Here is a 21,216-nt window from a genome sequence, read left to right as displayed (position 1 = left end):
GATAACAGACAAAGATTTGAGTCACTGAGTTAAAGTTTAAAACCTCAGCAGAAAACTTCCCTGGTGGTCCAGTGGTTAAAAATTCACCTGCCAATGCAGGGGACACAAGTTTGATCCCTGACCCGAGAAGATTCCACATGCCACGGGTCAACTAAGCCTGTGCACAACTACTGAGCCCATACCCTAGGGCCGGTGAGCTGCAACTACTGAAACCCATGCCCTCGAGCACGTGCTCCACAACTCCACAGCAAGAGAAGCTACTGCAATGAGAAGCCTTCACACCCCAACAAGAAGGTAGCCCCCGCTCTCCACAACTAGAGAAAGCCCGTGCACAGCAACAAAGACCCAGTGACACCAAAAATAAGTAAGTAAAAGTGAAAAAAAAAAAAAAAAAAAAAACCCTCGCAGAGAACAAACTTGAACACTGAAGAAACCAGTCGTAACATTTTTTATGCTTTGCTGACATATTTATTGATATATTTCCCCTTTACAGTTGATGGTGACAAAAAGCAGATGGAGCCCCACCCTACCCACCCACCCAATAAAATACAGACACAGATTTCATTCAGCATATACAAGCATTGGGGCGTGTCTAAATTCACCTCACTGGGTTACTAGAGCCAGGAGAGATTAGATCTTTGGGGCAGTCTGAGCACCTGAGGCCCAGGAATTGAGCAGGCCAATGCTGAAAAGAGGCTGCCACTCTGGGCCCTGCCACTGGGGTGCCAGCAGAGGCTATAGAATCAAATCATGGTGGAAAGAGCTGCCTAGCCCTGTCACGTGACAGTGGGCTCCTGGGTAGTTTCCAGTGAGATCCACAGTCCCATAGAAATCTGTGCCTCAGGGTTCTCATCTGCAAAATGGGGATAAGAATCCTGCCCTGAATATATCACTGGGCTATGAGGCTCAAAATAGAAATAATTTGTCAAAAGTGCTTTTGCAAAAGGTAAAGTGCTGTACAAATTTAAGGGAATTCAATTGATTGATTGTGATTGTCAGAGTGCCCCCAGAAATAGGAGTGGACCTGCTCACAGGTCCAGGGGCCAAGGAAGTGGCAGAACTCCTATGCTGTGCCTCGACTGGGCACCAATCAATGCGGGTAATGCCCACTGCAGAGCAGAATTCCCTTAGTTTCTTGGCCCCGGGAAGTCACCATGGCCTAGCACCTGGGTTGGGGCTGGGAAAGTCACCGGGGAAGTCACAGAAAAGTCACAGGGGCCAAGGGGGAGGAAGAAAGGGGCATACAAAGCAGGGGGTCATTACTATCATCACACACAAAAATAGACACCCACTGGATGCAAGGCATTGAACTGGTGGTGCAGATGAGCAATGAAGGCCCGCGGGGAGGGAAGAGGGAGGTGTCACAGCAGCAGAGGGAGGGGTACTGTCCTCACTTGCTGGCTCCCCTTTCCTCCTAAAGGAATCACGCCAGTGCCCATCTATATGCAGGGGAAGGGAGGGCAGGGAGACAAGAGTCAAGAATGTAATAATCGGACCTAGGACCGAGATCCCCTCCCCGTTACACTGCTGCCCGGCATCATTAGGAGGTGCCAGGATCAGGCAAGCAGCTGGTGTGTGCACTTTGAGGCTGAGGCCAGAGCTAGGCCCAGAGCACCACAAACGCAGTGCTGGGTTTCTGGGAAAAGGCAGTGGGTGTTAGCCCTTTGGGGAGATGGCTAATCCGCTCACACATGGACACCATCTTAGGGAGCTGGTCGCTGAGTCTACGTTTCGAAGCCTGAGTGTCACACATGCCCCAGGAAGAACAGAGATGGGGCCATTCTACTTGAGATGGGCCACTAAGGAGATTTGGTGAATGGGCCAGGTGGGGTGCGACTGGCAAGGCGCCCTGCCAGCTGCCGGCTGGGGAAGGGGAAGGAAAGACATTCTCTGGTTGCTGCTTTCCTCCAACTCCCTTAGCAAAGGCTGTGGGACCTCCTGGGGAACTGGGGAGGCTGCTCCACAGGGTACCAGCTGGCACCTACAGGTTAAGGCAAACAAGCCAATAGATCACATTGAAGAAGAAGAAGGTGACCGGGAAAATCACTCGTGAGTAGTTATCCAAGCGGTAGACATGGATGAAGAGGCGGCCCTGCTGCCAGCTGCTGGCGTCACAAGTGGGGACCATGCAACAGTACTTATCGCACCACCTGCTGCAGCCAGCAGAGCGCTGGGGGCGGCTTGGCCTGGCGGCCTGCCGGGCTGGGCAGGAAGGGCCTTCGTCTTCCTCACTATCCCCAGCTTCCTCCTCCTCGGAGTCCTCAATGTCGCACACAAAAGCTTCCGGATGCTCAATGACAGGGATGCGGACACGGATCGGGGCACGAGGCTGAAAGGAAGGAGCAAAGAAGTCAGAATGAGTCAAGGGAAGATGAATCAAGCCCAGGTGCTGTCTCAAGGATTCCCAAGGGCTCAGTGCTTGGCACCCTGTTACTTTCCCCACACCCCACACCCCAGAATTTCCACCATCACACCCGAAAATTTACCCAATGCCCCCAAAGCCCCAGGTTACCCCTCATTACTTGGTGAGCTGGCCACCCACGTGTCATGAGTGCCAGTGCCCTACTTGCATGCCTCCGTCCTCCAAAGCCTTGCCACCACTCCCATACCAGCTCATACATGGCGAAGTATGGGAGAACCACGGGGCGCCGTCCGGTTGTAGGTCAGGAAGTTGAGCACAGCAAACTCCATCAGAGCACAAAAGCAGAAGACGAAGCAGATAGCGATGTAGAAATCTAAGGCTGTGATATAGGATACGCGTGGGAAATTCTTCCGAGAGAAGGTGCCCAAAGTGGTCATGGTGAGTACAGAGGTGATCCCTGTGAAAGGAGATGAGTGGAGGTGGACGGCACCACTAGCTTATATATTACACTTTGGAAAGGCCCCCGGAAAAGGCGATTCTGTGCCTCAAGGAGATGCCTACTTCATCCACTTACCTAGAGAAGTCCTGGCTGGAGCAGATTCTTTCTTGATCCAAAAGGAAATCCAGGAGACCATTGTGGTCACAGAGGAAGGAACATAGTTATGAAAGGCCACAAAGCCAAACCGCCTGCTCACGTTGAAGTAAAGTGTCATGACTACAAAATCACCTGGAAGATATTTAAAAAATACCTCCTCACTACAGCACTGCCACGAGGGTGTCCCACATGCAGAAGGACATGCATACTAAGGGCCCAATAGGGGCTCATGGGATGCCCACCATGGTCCTCGGACAGAGGCACATTAAGGCAATGCCACACACAGAGACACAGAGGAAGCCCGAGAGGAGACTCACTGCCAGGCCCATGCTCAGTTAAGAGTCAAGCCAGGGCTAGAACCTTCATCACTTATTTCTCAGTTCACTGTCACACACCCCACGTCCATATTTCCAGGATAGGGAGCAGAATAGTCAAGTGAAGACAGTAAAATCAGTTAGCCCTCTAGATATCAGAACCACATGGCTAATGTCCAGGTGGCTGACTGAGGCCTCCACGTCCACACCCTACTCTAAGCTAACCCTATCTACTCAGCTTCCTTGAGATAATGCGGATATTTATACCAATATTCGAACCCTGGACTCCTGTTCTTAGTCTATTATCCTAGCCCAAAATGAGTGCTTCAAGAAAATAGAAGAATTAGCTGAAAGTGAAAATTTCAGTCAGTCCTCTAGATGTTAGGTCTGCAGAACATACATCCACAAGGCTGACTGAGGTTTTCGCATTCATTGGGTATCGTGTCCTTGATGTTGGCTCTCAGCCTAGGCAGTGATGGTTTGTGCAGGACCTGAGGACAGCCTCTATCTCCACTTGACATCTTCTATTGGACCCTTCATGCTGCCTTATACTCTGACATGCCCAAACACTCTGCATGCTTATCATGACCCCCAGGGATTCTGGAGGTCTTTCTGAAGCCAGAATATCTCTTTTCACTCTCAATATCATGTTGGGTTTACAATAGTTCAAATTCTGGCTCCTCAGAGAAACTAAGCTCCAACTTTCCACTTCAGTGATGCTATAGAATTCACTGGCCTTATTAGGTGGGCTTTTAAACCTCTTTAGGGCAGGTCTCATCTGAGCCCCGTTGCTACATTCCTGCCCATTCCAGCCCAGCACAGCCTAGAACCCAGCAGATGCACAGCAACTCTTGCTGCTGCCTGGAAACAGTTCTGTAAAGTAGACCAGAACACTAACCTGTCCATGTGTCCTCCTATTTTAGAAAATAGATCACCTGCCCAGCAAGTCTGGGTATGTTGGGACTGTATGGGAAGACGAGCCTTTCCTACTCACCTTGGCAGCACTGACACTCAAGGGGCAAGACTTCTCAGAATCTTCTGGAAAAGGCCAGGAAGTTGCCTGGGGCCAGCTGAATACCTGTATCCAGAATAGCAGCTTTGTGGACTGAACTCCTCCGGGGCTGCTGCAGGGACCACTCATCCTTACCTACTAGCAAGAATGTTTTTTATCAAGATCCTAGCTCCTTGTCCTGTGGTCTTGACTGCAATTAAAATGGTCCTATTTAGCTATAGCCACTCTGCACAAAACTTTGCTGAGCTGATATATTCTTGTTGCAATAAGATTGATTATCCTATCGGCTTTTTCTATTTTTATTTTGTCTATTTCACCAAAGAAGAACCTTCTCTACTTTTCAACAGATGGGAACTTATTCTTTAAGGCCAAGTGAAGGTACTAACATACACTTTCTTATTTCTGAGGAATGGAGGAGCATGGGTAAGGGAAAAAAGTTATCTGGGGCTGAGGAGCCAGAGGGGGAGAAAAGCTATAAAGATGCTTCCTGCTCTTATCTGCCTCAACCAGAGCACAGTAGGTCACTGCACTGTCACAGGAACACAATGGAAAAGACCGTGTCCAGGGGACTGAGACTAGAAGGATGAGTGGAGCCAAAGCTTTGAAGAACAAAGGGGAGGAAAAAGAACTACAGCTGTATGGTCTATAAAATAATATGATCCAGGGTTGGAACCATAATACTGGCTCTTTGATCTTGACCCTGTGGAAGATTGACTAGATTTACTGGAAGCTCAGTAGTTCTAGGGAAAAAGAACTAAGTCTAACGAGTGGAAGTTCCAGAGACTTCAATTTCAGATGAACAGAGAGGTTTTTCCGTTGAACAGAGTTGTCTAGCAAAGGAAGAAACTCCCTTGCAAGAAAGTAAAATGCTAATCATCGGTGAATTCTGTATCAAAGGCTCAACAGCCAGCAGTGAAAGATGTCTCACTCACTGGGGGTAAGGCTCCTGAAGCAGAGATTCTCTGGTTGAAGGCCCAAGGTGGCCAGAGTACCAAACTAGCACTGCATTCTGAACCCTTAGGAGCTTAGGACCTAAGTCTACTCCAGACAGAGTGAACTGCCCAGGGATTGACCGAAAGAGTTGGGACCAGTCCCAAAGATAACTATGATACTGAAGAAACCATGATTCAAGATCAACGCATCTCTCACCGAAGATAAAGGAGGGCTTCTCCTTTCTCTCACGAACTCTCCTCTCTTCCAAGGAGGGTGGGGTGCTTACCTATTGTCACTGGTGATGATGCTGCCTCTGGGGCTTTGTAGTCACTAGGGTACCATTTTGAAACAATGTACAACCATCTACTAAACGGAACCACTAGTGACTTGAAAGCCCGTGGGCCTTGTCTCCTGCTGCTTTTGATGATGGATCCCCACCTGTCTCGGGAAACCAAGGTGCAGAACCGTAAGAGGCATGCCAATGGTCAGCTGGCAGAAGAGCAAGGGTCCCAAGTCAAAGGGAGTAAAATTGCTTACCCAGAGCCCCCGAGAAAAAGGAAAGTGCTTGTAAAGCAGCCTTCTACCCGTGTCTAGTACTGTGCAAGCAAAGCTCTAGCCAGATGAGCATGGACTATTCCTCACCCAGGGACCAACTCAACGAGTAAAGCAAAAGCAGATTTTCCGCCTAGTCACACGGAAGCCAAGCAAGATGCCTTCCATGGCAAATGGCTGGCTGGGTGACTGGTTCCATCCGCAGGCTGGAAACGGTGAGGGCAGAGCCGCCACTGCCCTGACTGGTCAGTATGTGTGAAAAGGCTGCTCCCGGAGCAGCCCCAGGGAGGCCCCTTGGCTCCTCATTCAGATCACCTAGGAACACAAGCAAAGACACTCACATCTAATTGGGAGCTAAAGTATAAGAGACCCAGGACCCTCCCCTTTAGTCCTTGTGAGGGACAAGGTCAGAAAACCAATGATCACCATCCAAGTTGAATCCACCACGAAGCCTTTGACGGGAATCTGTGCGTGTCAGGGCTGCTCCTTTAAAAGAAATGTTGATATGGCAGGTATTGTAGCTGCTGAAACCTCTTCCAGACTATCCCAGCTCTCACATAGCTGATGACAGAACTTCAGCCTCCACCTCCCATCAGGACAGACTGAATCCCACTCAACTGGAACCACTTGGATTGCTTTGAGTATGGAGAACTCACATGACCTCCATTTCCCCAAGTGTCCAAGTAGGTCAGTTGTAACAAAGTGTTGGAAACCAAAAGGTCTGCATGACAAGGCTAGTTGCAAATTCTGACAGCAACAAAACTTTATCTACTCACCTACCCTCTCCGGGGCTTGGCAAAGCACTTACTTCTTTGCAGATGAGACTGAGACATAGTTAACAAAGTCTCAGTTTCCTCTGCAAACAGTTATAAGTGCTTAGCATTTGTAAGACAGGAGCCATGTTATATTGTCATGGAATGAGTACATAGCATTTGGATGAATGGATGGCCACCTTCAGTCATCCTTACCACCCTCCTGGGCCTCTGGCTAGCCCTGGCTCAAAGGTGCACTTACCAGCCAGGGTTGTGACAGTTTCAGTTGTGTTGCTCACTCCTGTAAAGTCAAACTGGAAGAGCTTCCAGGAATTACTCTCATTGATTTTAAGTGTGAAATTTTCCCACTCGTAGATTAGGTCATTCTCAGGATAGGAAACTGTAAGGCAACGTGGGAAGACAAGTCATGTGAGACTGGGAAGCCAAGCTGAGGCCTCCAACAGCATGGTGTCTGAGCAATACCCAGGAGTCCTGACTCTGGCTTCACCAACTGTGGGGCCTTACTTCTCTTACCTCATTATTGAAGTCCATCCAGTAAGTGCATTCACTTAGCACTCCTCAGTACCACGCCCTGTGCTAGACACACAGAGATGAGCAAGGCAGGAGCCCTGCCTTCAAGCATTCACATTTTATTGAATAAGACAGTGAGTATACATCTGTAATTGTTGGAATTCCTCTGAGAAACCTTTGCCCGTTGGACAGTGGGGAAACAAAGGAGGGAAAGATCAGTTGGGGACACACCCAGAAAAGATGATTCCATAGAGTGGGTGACATGCTCAGTAAGTCTTAAAAGTCCAGTATAAACATTCTCTGTACAGATGAGGCTGAAAGGGTAAGGAGTGTGTTCTTTGCATAGGAAGGTGAAAATGTCTCATGTATTATGGAAACGTTAAAAGTTCAGGACGGCTGGCTCACAGAAGATGGATGAGGTATGTAGGAGTGGATAGCAGGGGCTAGTTCATGAAAGGCCTTGAGTGCTATTTTAAGCAATTTGGAATTGATTCGAGAGTTCAGGAAGGATTTGAAACTAAGGAGTAACCTAGTCTAGATGATGCTTTCACTAGGTCACTCTAGCTCTTATATGAGGATGGCCTGTTGACAGGGAGACCAGTTACGGGAGCCCAATGCAATAACTCAGGCACAATAAAATGAACAAAGGCAGGAGTCAAAGCTGTGGCAGAGAGAATGCAGAGAAATAAGATCAATAGAGATTCTGGAGGGAACACCAACAGGATGTGTTGATTGGATAGATGTAGGAGGTGAAGAAGAAAGAAGCATCAAAGTTCTTGGCTTTGAAAACTGAGTGGTTGGTGGTGCCTTTCAATGAGACAGATGGGAACACAGAAGCAATGCATTTGTTTTGAGGGTAGAGGTTGGGAGGAGACCGTGTATTTAGTGTTGGACATGGTCAGCTTCAAAGTGCATATGTTGCAAAATCCAAGTGGAAGATGACAAAGACCTAAACCAAGGTAGTAGTGACAGTGAAGATGGAGAGCAGACGTACTTGAGATACACTTTAGAGGCTGGTGACTGATTTGAAATGGGGTGGAAAGGAGAAGGAAGAAGCCAACATGAAGCCCAGTTTAAGCAACACAGCATTGTCAGCAGGAAAGGAGATGAGGATGGACTGGGAGGCCCTGGGCAACCTTGATACCATCTTAAGGGAAAAAAACAAAGGCAGAAACATGTAAGGGGCAAGGATGAGAAGAAGGGGCCCAGTGTGACGACTCTGGGGTCCCAGAAACCTAAGAAGGTACTCACAGCTAGAGAAAGACAGAGGGCAAGAGTGAGAGTCCATTGGAAATTTGAGCATGTGGAGTGAGCATCCAGCCTCAATGGTCATCCTGGAAGGGAGAAAGGAGCCTCATTAGGCTGGCCCTGAACACTTAGATATCCACCCAGCTTGGGCCTGGGGACCACCACCAATGAGTGGCAATGGTGGGATTTGAGACAAAGAGCTCAAAGGAGAGACAAAAAGAGTGGAAGAACAGCTTGGAAGTATCTGGTTACTCTGGCCTCCATCATCAGAGAAATGAATGGACCAGCTTAGATGGGCTTGTGTTTCTTGCCCATCCCAGCTTCAAGGACCTGCCAACACTCTCCCACTGTTTACCACCCCCCTGGCCCCATATCACCCAGATATCAGTCCCAGCTATGCCACAAACTCAGGCTGTGGCCTTAAGCAATATCTTCTTATTCTGAGGCTTTAGTATGTATGTCTATACACCAAGGGATTGAGCTCAATGGTCTGGGAAAGCTGGAGGGGCCCTTAGAAGTATCATTCAGGATGAAACCTCAGTCCATGTTTCTTTGGCAAAAATTCTCAGAACGGGAAGAAGAGTCACAGGAGGCAAGACTCCAGAAGCTTGACATACCTGATGGTGTACAACACCTTGCCATCCTTGTGGATGCGGACCATCTGGTTGGGCATGGTGATTGAGTGCTCATGGGTCCTCTTAGAATTCCTAAAAAAGGTGTCTGGGACCCACAGCAGGCTCACCAAGTTGCCACTCAGAACAAAGCTCTCAAAGCTGCCATTGAAACGAAGGCGTTCGTCATACCAAGTCTGGCAGAAGGTGATGTCAATGGTGTATTCCTGGTGGCAAGGATAGAAAAGCACACATTTGGGGCTGTGCAGACAAAGAACATTCCTGCGCCATCTTGTGATGGACCTATCTAGTAGACAGGAGCCCACTCAGGTTTCCACAGAGGAAAACAGCATGGGTTTGGCTGAAGGACATTCTCTATTTCCATGTATTCAAAAAGAAAAAAAAATCCCAAATGAATAACAATCTGGGAAGACACATTTAACCTAGAAACAGACAGACAGTGGTGGCTTAATTGTAAAGGCTGGGCTCATCACGCTGATACTCCCCTGTAGGACTATGATGCTACTCCATTCAGGCTAACACCGTCTGGGCTCCCACATTTCCATAGCAAATCAGAGATGTCAGGTCAAAATCATTCTAAACATTTGTAAACATATGCACCTTTGATTGCATACAATGAAGTTGCCCCTTTCAGCTTTCATTTGGGGAGTACAGATGTTAATTAATCCACAAGTATTTGGTCTCTAGATATGGTCTATCACATAAATTGTTAAATATCAAAAAGAAGGTTTAAGAGGAAGAAGTATGAGAAGCTAGAAATCTGCACCACTGGTATTGAAAGGAGGAAAACAAAAAGACTCAAATAGAACTGCAAGCAGCTTGAACAGCAAGTACTAGAACAAGGCCAAGGTATAACCTTTAGGGCTAGTTCAATCTCCTTTACTTTAGAGGTCAGAGAGAAAGGAGTCTGTTCGAAATCAAACAAATACTTAATGGGAACATACTGGCTCTGATGCTCAGAACACCACTGCCATGGCCCTGCCCTGGGACCACCTCCACCTGCCTTACTCTCCAGGGCTTACTCCACTTGTTCCAAGAATCCCTTTGGGGGTCAAGGTCCAGTTTTCCTCTGCAGGACCCCTAAGCCTTTCCTGTGAGTTTTTCCTGCATCAAATAATGAACACCACCAACCAGAAACCCACAACGAGGAGGCCTGTAGAGCCCTCGAGGTTAGGGAGCAGAGGTCAAGACATCTCTGCTTGCCTTTGCTGCTCAGGACACAAGGTGGTGACAGCCACTGCCAATTACAGGGAACCAGCCCCCCAAGGCTGAGAATGTTCCCTGGAGGAGTCCAGAGAATCACACAGGAAAAAGCCTGGCTACCATTCACATGCAGAGCCCCCGGCCCTGCCCTGCCAAGTCACACCAGCCCTCACGAGTGGCCTTCAGGGTGGCTCTGCACTCCTGCGTGGCTGGCAGCTCCAAACCGGCCCGCAGAACTGCTGAGTAACCAGAGGAAGCCTCCCCACTACGGTGCACACTTGCTCCTGTGCTATACTTTCTGGTTTCAAATAAGCATTTCATTTCCATTTAACCGGATTCCAACTGTAAGTTCAGGACACACTAACTGATAACTAACGGTTCACTTTTTCCCGTCTGACAAGGGGGCTTGTTTTCTCTCCCTGAGGACAAATCCTGTGCTCTCCACAATCTCTGATTTATGACTGAAGGGTATTGGTACTCCTCCTCACCAAGCACCACCCTCTACAGTATCACCCGAGAAAAACAGGCTATGTACAAGGACTGGGACCTTCCACAGCTTTAAGGAACTATGGGGAACTATGCAGACAGCCAGACTTCTCTGGGAAATTTAATACCACATGAGTGTTCGGAATCTTCTAAAGGCACTTGACCCAGGCTAAAGTAACATGTTACAGGCCAAAGAAAATCAAGTTGTTGGCTCCTCTTTGGATCAGCTCTGTGTTACATGCCAGGTTTGGTAAGGGCTGGGTCATTAAACTGTATCCCTCAGGCTTGTCAGGTAGCAGTCCTTCCCGTGAGATTAGTGCTGCTGACAAGGGTGGGAACAGCAAAGGCTCTTGCAGATGTTAGAAACAGATTTCCCCAAATTACATCTTACAAACATAACAAGGAGGTGGTAGCCACAGATTTTCTACTACTCTTCAGGCCACTTTCACCATGCTCCCACCAATGATCTGAAAGGTGCCTTTCTTATTAAGAGTAAATGGTGGCTATGATGGTGGGATCAGAGAACCTCAACCTCTGGCTCAAAACCCAGTATTTCTTGGTTTATCAACAATTTTAGTCAAACTAATTGCTAAATTCATACTTATTTTAGTCGTAAGCACATTAATGACAGCAAAGAATAAATCTGATATCAAGGGAAGAGGGGGAAATAGCTTTAAAATGTCAACAGAAACTCAAAAAGATCTGACTGCTCTCACATTTCTCTTCTTCCTTCTTACTTCCCCAAAGCTTGTGGCTTCAATCGTGAGCACTTTTTCTCCTGCTCTTGTTCACTCTGAGGGAAGTCACCCGCCTCACGTGAGCTGCCCTGTGGGGAGGCCCACATGGCAAGGAATGTGGAAAGCCTAGAGACAGTAGCCGGATAACTAAGCCCTGCCAACAACTACGTGAGAACTTAGAAGTGGACCCTCCCTTAGTCAAGTCTTCAGATGACACCCCAGTCCCAACTGACACCTTAACTGCAGCCTTGGGAAACCCTGAAACAGAGAACCCAGCTAAATTATGCCTGGATTGCTAACCCACATGATTATTTGTCATTTTAAGATACTATGCTTTGAGGTTAATTTTTGCATGAGTGAGTGAGTGAGTAAAGTCGCTCAGTTGTGTCTGACTCTGCGACCCCATGGACCATAGCCTACCACGCTCCTCCATCCATGGGATTCTCCAGGCAAGAGTACTGGAGTGGGTTGCCATTTCCTTCTCCAGAGGATCTTCCCGACCCAGGGATCAAACCCAGGTCTCCCGCATTGTAGGCAGATGCTTTACCCTCTGAGCCACCAGGGAAGTCCTAATTTTTGCATGGCCAATGCATAAGTATGTTGTGCCCCAAGAATCAGGCAGTCAAACAAACCATCACAGTGGGGAACCCCACTCTTGCATTCAGCCTATGTAAACACCTTGAGCTTCCATGAATATTTACTTACCTTTGAGTGTGTATCCGCAAGTACTATCTCATAGCCTAGACGCTTAGCTCACCCAGTCACATGGTGCTTGTTGGGTACCAGGGTGTATGCTAAAACTGTGTCTGCCCTGGACTAGGCCGAGGCTATGGCTGTGATGGAGTTGGTTACTCCAGTCTTCCTCATTATTAGGCTCCACAGATGAAAGTGACAGTTGCAAAACATCTTTTATAATTCATTTGTTTAGCTAATATATACTGGGTCCTTGACATCAAGGAACCCATAGTTGAGAGAGCAAGGCAGACACAGAGTACATAATTACAATACAATGAGGTAGAGAAGTTCAGGTAAACAACTGTGATATATGCTAGAAAGGTCTGAGAGTCAGAGAAAGGAGTGTGGTGTGAGTAAAAATGGGAGCAATTAACAGCTGTAGAAGTCAGGGAAGATGTCGTGAAAGAGATGTCATTAGAGTTAAATCTTGAAGGATAAGGTGAAAAATTGGAAAAATGCCATCCCAAAGTGGAAATCACTTGAACAAAGACTCAGAAGTACAAGATAGCCTGGGAACACCATACGCTAGTGTGACTGGTGCATGTGATCTCTAAAGGAGTGAAAAAAAATAAAACTAGAGCCCTGGGTTGGCTGCCGACATGGAGGGCCTTGGCTGCTAGAGTGTGCGGTTGAATTTCATGCTATAAGCAGGGCTGGGACTACGGGAGGCATTTCACGCAGGAGGCTAGGTTAGTAGGTGGACTGGGGCAGGCAGAAACCTTGCATTTTGTATATATCAAGTAGGAGCTCATGCAGGCTAACTGGGGATAGCAGTGACAGTAGGATGAACAGCAGTAGTAGCAAAGGAGATAAGAAACCAGGGCAGAATTAGAGAAGCAGTCCTAGAGCAACAGTTGATAACTACAGGATTAAGTCCATAAAAATCATTATCAGAAGAAAAGAGTCATTCCACTGTGTTGTTTAAAGCTGCTTTATTATTTTTATTTTGAATGAAATACTGGAAGATACAGTCAGGATTCCTAAGGTCCTCTTCAGGCAGCAAGGAACTTACCCCTTTCAGTCTCCTTCTCAAGTCCTTGTCGGATAAAATCCACCCCCCCCCCCAAAAAAAAAAACTCTTTTGTTACAGACACAGAAAAACCAAGTACTTGAAAAGCCTCATGGGTCAGCTCCCTAGGCTAGAAGATACTATAAATCAAAGCTCAGTACTCACCATGTCCATGATAGAGAGAGGCCCAAGGGTATTGACAGACAGTTCAACAGTGACCACAGTGGGTCTCTCTGTAAAGTAAGCAGAAGTGGCAGAGGTAAGTGTCAAACAGAAGTGTGGGGCAAGGGAGGGTGTGGTCAGCGGCAAATAAAGGGGGTAAGGGTTAGACTACATGGTTTCAAGATCTGATACCATTTCTTTCTTCTCTCATGAAAAGGCCCAATTTATAGACTGTTAAGAGTTGGACATACCTCAAAGGTCAATCATCTAGTCCAGTCATCTCATTTTATAGTTGGAAAAACTGAGGGTGAGAGAAGGGAAAAATCTAGACCAAAGTCAATGGCATTGCTGAGACCAGCACTGACATCTCTTACTTGATATGTCAGCGACAGCTATTCCTGCCCACATGCAGGACACCACCACCTACACCCCAGGCCCATTCTCCACACTTAGGCCCTCAATCCTCCTCCCCTCTGGGGCCTAGGAGATTTATGTCCTGCTACTCACCTCCAATGCCAGGGCGCAGTTTGTAGTCATAGTTATGGAAGATGCCATCCAGTATTTCCGTGGCTGTTGACATTTTGCCAAGTTTCTCATGGGTACCAACAGCAGTGGGCTTTATTTCTTCAGAGGAGAGTTCCTTTTCAGGAGGCTGGGGCTTTGGGCCATAGACCTCATCATCACTGGCAGAGGATCCCTCCTCTGATTCAACTTGAGGTCCTTCAATGCTAGAACATAAAAACAAACAAGTGAACCTCTGTCCTCCACTCTGAGGGGACCCAGCTGGTGCCTCCTGGGACAGAGTGAATAAGTCGGCAACCCAGAGCATAGTTAAAGAGTACCTGGTAACAGTAAATCAAGAGCCAGATTATTCTTGTTTATTTCTTCTAAAACTCGCTGCTCTCCATTGGAACTTCCCATGCTCTCCAGCTTTAATGGTCATTCTTTATTCAACAAAAATCAATAATAAAAGCAAGTTCGAGATTTTAAAATAATTTTTCAAAGTAAAAGTAAGAGGAGGTGGGTATATGAACTCTAGCCAATCAGCTGCCATTACTAGTCTTGGTCTCCGGTCTGCCTGACCAGTGCCACCTGGTAGCAAATGGGCAGACAAAGGGCCAGGGTTGTGAGGAATGCTCAGGAAAGCCAGAGCACTCTCTCCCAGAGAGGGTCAGAACACTGCATGCCTTTGCTTTAGGGATACTCTACAACACTGGAGCTGGGGGCCAGGGATGGGGGAAGCTCTGAGCACTGAGAGAAAACAAAGACTATCATTTAGGAAAGAGATGGTCAACAGGAATCCAACCTGAGTGCCACAGTCGAAATATTACACGAAGAATTAAACTCAAAAATTTTAAAAACTTAAAAAAGCCACCTGCAAATGTATAAAACACATGAGATATGGTGTTAGAAATCAGAGTCATGCTTCCTTTGCTGGGAGGCAGTGAGGGAGGGGGCACCAGGCAGCTTGAGGTTCTGGTCGTATTCCACTCCCTGATGTGGGTGTTTTGATATCAGTGTGAATCATTTTTGGACAGCTTGTCAGCCGTGCACTTATGGTTTGAGCACTTTTCTGCATATATGTTCTAATTTTTTAAAAAAGCATTTTGAAAAATTAAAGTGCTAATAAAAGTCTGCTGATATATGGACCTTATATGAACCCTGATTTTAAAGGGCAAACCATAAAAAACAAAACAAACACAACACAACAAAACAAAAAAAATTTATGATACAATAAGGGAGATTTGAATATTGACTGGCTAGTTTTTTCAGTGTGAAAACATTCTTAACATTTTTGGGGTAATAGTGGTATTTTATTCTGTTTTTGAAGTCCTTACAACTAGAAATACATACTAAAATAATTACATATGAAATGATATGATGTCTGAGATTTGCTTTAAAAGAATTTAAGCTGGAAATAAAGAGTGGGTGGGATACATAGAAAATAAGACTGCCTATGAGCTGATAATTAATGAGGCTGGTGTTGGTTACATGGAGATTCACTCTACTTTTCTCTGTACTTTTCTGTCTTTGAAAATATTTATAATTAAAAGCTTTTTCAAAAGCCATCATCAAAATTAATCTGTGATGTTGGAAGGCAGGAGAGTGTTTTCCTTTGGGGAAGAGGGTGTACTTGGAATGGGCAGAGTGGTGAAGCTGGTGGGGGTGGGGGAGGGGACAGGCAACTTTCTGTTTCCTGGTCTAGGTGCTGGTTAAATGGGCATGTTTCCTTTGTGAAAATCCACTCCTGGTTTCTACACTCTTATATCTCGGTTACACTTACAAAATTATTTTGTAGTTTACAAAATCAATTAGACAACTTGCTCCCTCAAAGAAGGGGTTAACAGGGCAGGAGATGTGAGTATGGCCTCTGTACTGCAGACCAAGGGAAGGCCAACTTGAGCAGCACAATGCATGCTCCCGCAGTATTTCAAACTCTAAGAATTGCTTAATTGGCATCCAGATGTGCCAAGTTGATGCCATTTCTCATGTCTGAGGTGGCTAATTCCCACTGTGGGCAAGGGAAGAACTGGGTTTGGGGAAAGCAATTTCCATTTCTAATAGCATATCCAGAGATGCCCTCTTTCCCTGAGGCTCTTCCCTCTGTCCTCTGAATAGATCATGCCAGCCTCCGTGGGGCAGGGAAGGGGGGGGGGCAGGGGGATGGAGAAATAGGGGACTGCAAAATTCGTGACTTGACTGGGAGCATGGCATGATCAGGACTGTTAGCCAAGAGTCTGCCATGACCCCTCCCAGAAGTCCACAACCAGCCAGAATCCCTGAGTTTCGAGGGGCAAACAAACAAACAAGCAAAGGTCCAAAGACCACCACAGCCTCTCTGGTCCCAGAATATGTCTGCCACGAAAATGAGATCAGAGGGTCTTGAGGCTGCTGTCATCTGACAAATTGCTTTTGCCAGTAAAAAATTTCAAACAAATCAAAAAGCCCCGTCATCCTGGGATCTTGGGGTTAAGAAACTGCTGACAATGTATATACCTTTCCTCAGCTCACCATTAAGCCAACTTTCACGGCTAGAAATAATAAAAACATGAAAAACACTCATGCACAGGACTAGTGGGGATCTTCCCATGGGGCTTCTCGGGCATCCACATCCCTCTTGATGTGATGGTCCAAGATGGAGCTGAATTTCTGCAACCCCTCCCCCACAGAGAATGCTCAGGCAGCTGGCTGGGGAAAGGGAAGAGAATATGAGAAGGGCCACTGGACTGCTTTTCTTTTCCCCATATGAGTCTTCTTTTTCAAAACCTTCAGATGGAGAAACTGAGGCCCAGATGGAGGAAGGAGTTGTGCCCAGTGTCATACAAGTGGTTTTAAGCTGAGCCTGGACCCGAGCTAGGTGGTTCAAGATGGCCCGTGCCAGCACACCCCACTGCCACCTCCCCAGCTCTTTAATGACGTCACAGGTTACCATGTGGACAGTGCCTGAGCAGACAGTGTGTTACTGCAGTCCTTCCCCCTGGGCTGGAAGGGTAGTTTCCATCACAACAGCCCCTCTTCCCTGTTGGTTTCCTTTCTGCTCCCCTCCCTCTTCTGCACTCCTATATCTCTCTTTTGCCCCAGTCACCATGTCAGCTCTCCCAACTCGTCCAGTTCACATCTGGAAGGATGTGGATAACTGGAAATTCCTAGCACGCATTCAGAAATATTTATCAAGCCCCCTGATGAGGCCAGCCCCGCTTCTTACCAGGGCACCAATGAGCCAGCAACCAGCTACACAGCCCTGCCCCTGATGAGCTGAAGTTTTCTGGGGTGGGGAGAGAAGCCATCTCCCCAATGCTCCTCCCCAAAACAAAAAAGCAAGACAAGTCTAGTGGTGGACGCTTCTAGAAAGATCAGGAAGCTTAGGAACTTGTGACAGTTGGAACTGAATGGAAAACCATCTAAAAAATGTGAAGCAGTCTTCTTTCACTCTCAGAAGACAGGGACGCAGGGGATAACCTTCCTGGCAAAGTCCCAGGACCCCAGAAGATGTGAGCGAAGCCGGCTGCTCCAGGAAAAATCTGCTGTTGGTCTTTGGAAGAGTGGGAGGGGTTGAAATGCAGGATCCAAAACCACAGACCTCCGAGATGACCATTCTTGACCCCTGGCTCCAGTCAGCCAAGACCCAGCAGGGCGTCTGGGGGCATTAGGGAGGAAGAGGGAATCCGGCGGTAGAGGGGGATGGGGTGGGAACTCTTGGACTAAACCAAGGCTCCTGCCTGGGACTGGCACCAAGAGGAGCGGCGGGAAGGGAAGCAAGTAAAGTCAGAGTTGTCTGGCACGGTGCCTGGTACTCACTAGGCGCTCAGAAAAGAGAGGAAAAAAATTTTTTTTCGAACGAGAGAACACACTAGCCAACACTCAAAACATTTTAAACGTAGTTTCTTCCCCCTGCCCTCACACCCCTCTGGGCGCCACGTTCCCAAAGTCCCCCAGTCCCCAGAGGCGCGAACCTGCCCAGGCCGGTCACCTCTTCCCAGGGAAGGCTGGGAGGCGGGGGGGCGGGGGGAAATGATCGATCCCAGGCCGCTGCAGTGGTTTGGAAAGGGGGGTTCCGAGGGGGCAAAGGGAGGGGGCACGGGAGCGGCCAGGTGACAGGCGTCCCATCTTCCTTCCTGAGCGCCCCTTCAGGGGCCCGGGGCTCCCATCCTAGGGGAAGCGGGGCGAAGACTGGCCGCGTGCGTCGAGCGGACGCGGGAACAGGGTAGATCGTGCGAGGGCCCGGGGCAGGCGGGGAGTGGGGCTCGAGGAACACGGGGTGCGGGGGTCTCAGGAGCCGGCCTCACTCCCGGGGAGAGGGAGCGGGGCCTGGGCGGGGACTCCTGGGTCCAGGGCTGGAGACTCACCACGGAAGGATTACCAGCGTGCCCAAGAGGATCAGGAGAACTTTGGTCGACATTGCGGCAGGGACCGGCGCGACCACCTGTGCGGAGGTCGCTGCGCGCGGTCTGGCCGCACCGAGCGCGGCGTGGAGGGTTTTGTCGGGCTCCAACTTTCACTCCTCCCACTCGCCCCGCCCCGCGCCCCCCAGCCTGGCTCCGCCCCCTAAGCCCCGATGGAAATCTCCGACGACGTGTACGCGGCTGCGGCAGAGGGAGGGGTGGCTCCGGCCAGGCGCGGGGAGGAGGAGGGAGACAAGGAAGAAGCCCGGTCGCCAAGGCCCCCCGCCCCCCACCGCCGCCGCTGCGGCGCTGCCAGACAGCCAGGGGCGGGGGACGTGGGGGAGGGAGGAGGAGGCGAGCCTGCGGTGCGCGGGCCCCAGGCAGGGAAACCGGCGGGCCGCCGCTGCGGCTGGGAGAGGGACTGCAGGCTGGGCCCGGCAGGGGTAAGATGCGGGTGCTGCGACCCCTGGCCCTGCCAGCCCGCTGGTGCGCCACGGGATCGCACTGTGGCTTCCAGCCCTTGTCTTCCCGCACCCCTCGCCACCACCTGTTGCACCTCATCACTTTTCCAAGTACCCTGGCCTCTGAGATTTTCCCCCACCCTCACTCCACCCACACCTTCCAGCCCTTCAGAGCGCATTCCTGGACGTCCAAAGGAACCTGGGTAACTTAGCACCTTCCTTGGCACAGTGGGAAAAAGAAAAGACTTGAGAGTCTCCCCAGGAAACTCTGATCTGAGTTAGTTACTACGTGGGCCATTTCCACAGGTATTTGGGTTGGAGGAGGACCCACCACCAGAGGACCGAGCCAAGGCATTCACTGGAGGACTTTGTCTGAACCCAAAGGAAACTGATGGCAATTTGACTCCCAGTTCAGCGCCAGGGCCTGGGTGTGAGAGGGAGCACCTGGAGGAGGGGGAGGAGGTTGGAAACCCCTTTTCCCAGATTGATTGCCCCTATCATTCCAGAGACTTGGCCCCTGGTGACCCCCAGAGGAAGTGAGAAGCACCTGGGGGGGGGTGGGATCACTGACCCCTGTCACAGGGAACATCTCAAGTCTCTCTCAAGCGTCCTTGGACTTTGTCTTTCTCACCTAGAAGCTCATGATTCACTTCAGAGGGGAAGGGATTGCAGAGATTTGCCTGTGGAACTGATGCCAAACACTAGCAGCATCCTTAGGTGTTGCTGTACAAGGTCCTGTGAGCTCCTTGGATAGGCTTTGCCATTGTTTTGCTCAGTGGCTAAGTCATATCTGACTCTTTGCAACCCCGTGGACTGTAGCCCATCAGGCTCCTCTGTCCATGGAATTTTCCAGGCAAAAATACTGGAGTGGGTTGCTATTTCCTCCTCCAGGGGATATTCCCAACCCAGGGATCAACCCTGCATCTCCTGCATTGGCAGGAGGATTCTTTACAACTGAGCCACCTGGGAAATCCTGGCTTTGCTGGCGCATGCTAATCTAATAGACTTTCTCCATCACCCCACCCCCATCTCATCACTATATTTTGTCATCTTCAAGACAATGCTCACTAACTGATGATGTTCTTGGGCATTTGTTTGTGAGTTTGTTTATGGAACGTTTCACCACTGGAGTAAGCTCAGTGCCAAAAAAAGAAAACCAAACCAAACCATACAAAGAGTCTGTCTGGTTTTTCACCATATGCCTGAAACTTAAGATGGGTTTTGGGCACACATTAGGCACCCGACAAAGATTTGTTACTGGCCTATGTGCAGTTGTGTGTGTCTTAGTGCCACTGATTTCACTGGTATCTGCTCCCTTCAGATTTTGCAAGAGAGAATAAGAGACTATAGGATACATTCAGGCATCCTGTGTATATCCTTCCCAGCCATGTGGCAGGGCTAGCCTCATGGGCATGTGGCCTGTGCAGTGAGACAGCCCTGCACACAGAGGTGCCTCATGCTTTCATGCTCTGTCACTTTCTTGAAATTCTTAATAATTTCTGAACAAGTGGCCCTGCATTTTTATGTTTCCCCAGGGACCTGAAAGTTATGTAGTCACTCTTCCCCTAGGGAACGCTGGACTGGATGAAGCACAAGCTGGAATCAAGAGTATGGTGAGAAATAACAATCACCTCAGATATGCAGATGACACCACCCTTATGGCAGAAAGTGAAGAAGAACTAGAGAGCATCTTGATGAAAGTGAAAGAGGAGAGTGAAAAAGTTGGCTAAAGTTCAACATTCAGAAAACTAAGATCATGGCATCTAGTCCCATCACTTCATGGCAAGTAGATGGGGAAACAATGGAAACAGTGACTGACTTTAACTCTCACACCCATACATCACTACTGGAAAAAATGATAGCTTTGACTAGACGGACCTTTGTAGGCAAAGTAAAGTCTCTGCTTTTTAATATGCTGGTTTCTCTAATAGCTCAGTTCGTAAAGAATCTGCCTGCAATGCAGGAAATCCCCGTTCGATCCCTGGGTTGGGAAGATCCCCTGGAGAAGGGATAGGCTACTCACTCCAGTATTCTTGGGCTTTCCTTGTGGCACAGCTGGTAAATAATCTACCTCCAATGCAGGAGACCTGAGTTCGATCCCTGGATTGGGAAGATCCCCTAGAGAAGGGAAAGGCTACCCACTCCAGTATTCTGGCCTGGAGATTCAGACACAACTGAACAACTTTCACTCACTCATTCACTCATCATAGCTTTTCTTCCAGGGAGCAAGCATCTTTTAATTTCATGGCTGCAGTCACCATCTGAAGTGATTTTGGAGCCGATGAAAGTAAAGTCTGTCACTGTTTTCATTGTTTCCCCATCTATTTGCCATAAAGTGATGGGACCAGATGCCATATCTTAGTTTTTTGAATGTTGAGTTTTAAGCCAGCTTTTTCACTCTTCTTTTTAGTTCCTCTTCACTTTTGCCATAAGAGTGATGTCATCTGCATATCTGAGGTTATTGATATTTCTCCCAGCAATCTTGATTCCAGCTTGTGCTTCATCAAGTCTGGCATTTCGCATGATGTACTCTGCATATAAGTTAAATAAACAAGGTGACAATATACAGCCTTGAAGTACTCCTTTCCCAGTTTGGAACCAGTCTGTTT

General features: G+C 48.4%; 1 protein-coding gene across 2 annotated transcripts; it reads right to left on the bottom strand.

The window, feature by feature from the left end:
* Positions 1-538: 538 nt before the first annotated feature.
* On the bottom strand, positions 539-18,245 carry GABRE (gamma-aminobutyric acid type A receptor subunit epsilon). 2 transcript variants are annotated; one of them, XM_065916286.1, is made up of 9 exons: positions 18,111-18,245; positions 13,771-13,991; positions 13,267-13,334; positions 8,917-9,137; positions 8,303-8,385; positions 6,783-6,920; positions 2,937-3,089; positions 2,620-2,819; positions 539-2,329 (listed from the first exon to the last, which is right to left on the bottom strand). In XM_065916286.1, exons 1-9 carry the CDS (start codon positions 18,161-18,163, stop codon positions 1,982-1,984), a joined length of 1,485 nt encoding a protein of 494 aa, XP_065772358.1. In that variant the 5' UTR covers positions 18,164-18,245; the 3' UTR covers positions 539-1,981. The 2 variants fall into 2 exon arrangements, with proteins under 2 accessions (XP_065772358.1, XP_065772359.1); XM_065916287.1 differs by having other exon boundaries at positions 2,620-2,741.
* Positions 18,246-21,216: the final 2,971 nt, after the last annotated feature.

The sequence above is a fragment of the Muntiacus reevesi genome, chromosome X, assembly GCF_963930625.1.
Source record: "Muntiacus reevesi chromosome X, mMunRee1.1, whole genome shotgun sequence".
Taxonomy (NCBI): domain Eukaryota; kingdom Metazoa; phylum Chordata; class Mammalia; order Artiodactyla; family Cervidae; genus Muntiacus; species Muntiacus reevesi.
The sequence above is the reverse complement of the archived record's forward strand: the minus strand, read 5'-3'. Positions and strand labels throughout refer to the sequence as shown.

Excerpts from the sequence above, each read along its gene's own strand:
- GABRE (XM_065916286.1), bottom strand. The coding sequence starts at position 18,163 with ATGTCGACCAAAGTTCTCCTGATCCTCTTGGGCACGCTGGTAATCCTT. Across the intron at positions 13,992-18,110 it reads ACGCTGGTAATCCTTCCGTG|CATTGAAGGACCTCAAGTTG; the intron begins GTGAGTCTCCAG and ends TTTATGTTCTAG. Across the intron at positions 9,138-13,266 it reads CTCTCTCTATCATGGACATG|GAATACACCATTGACATCAC; the intron begins GTGAGTACTGAG and ends CCTTGCCACCAG.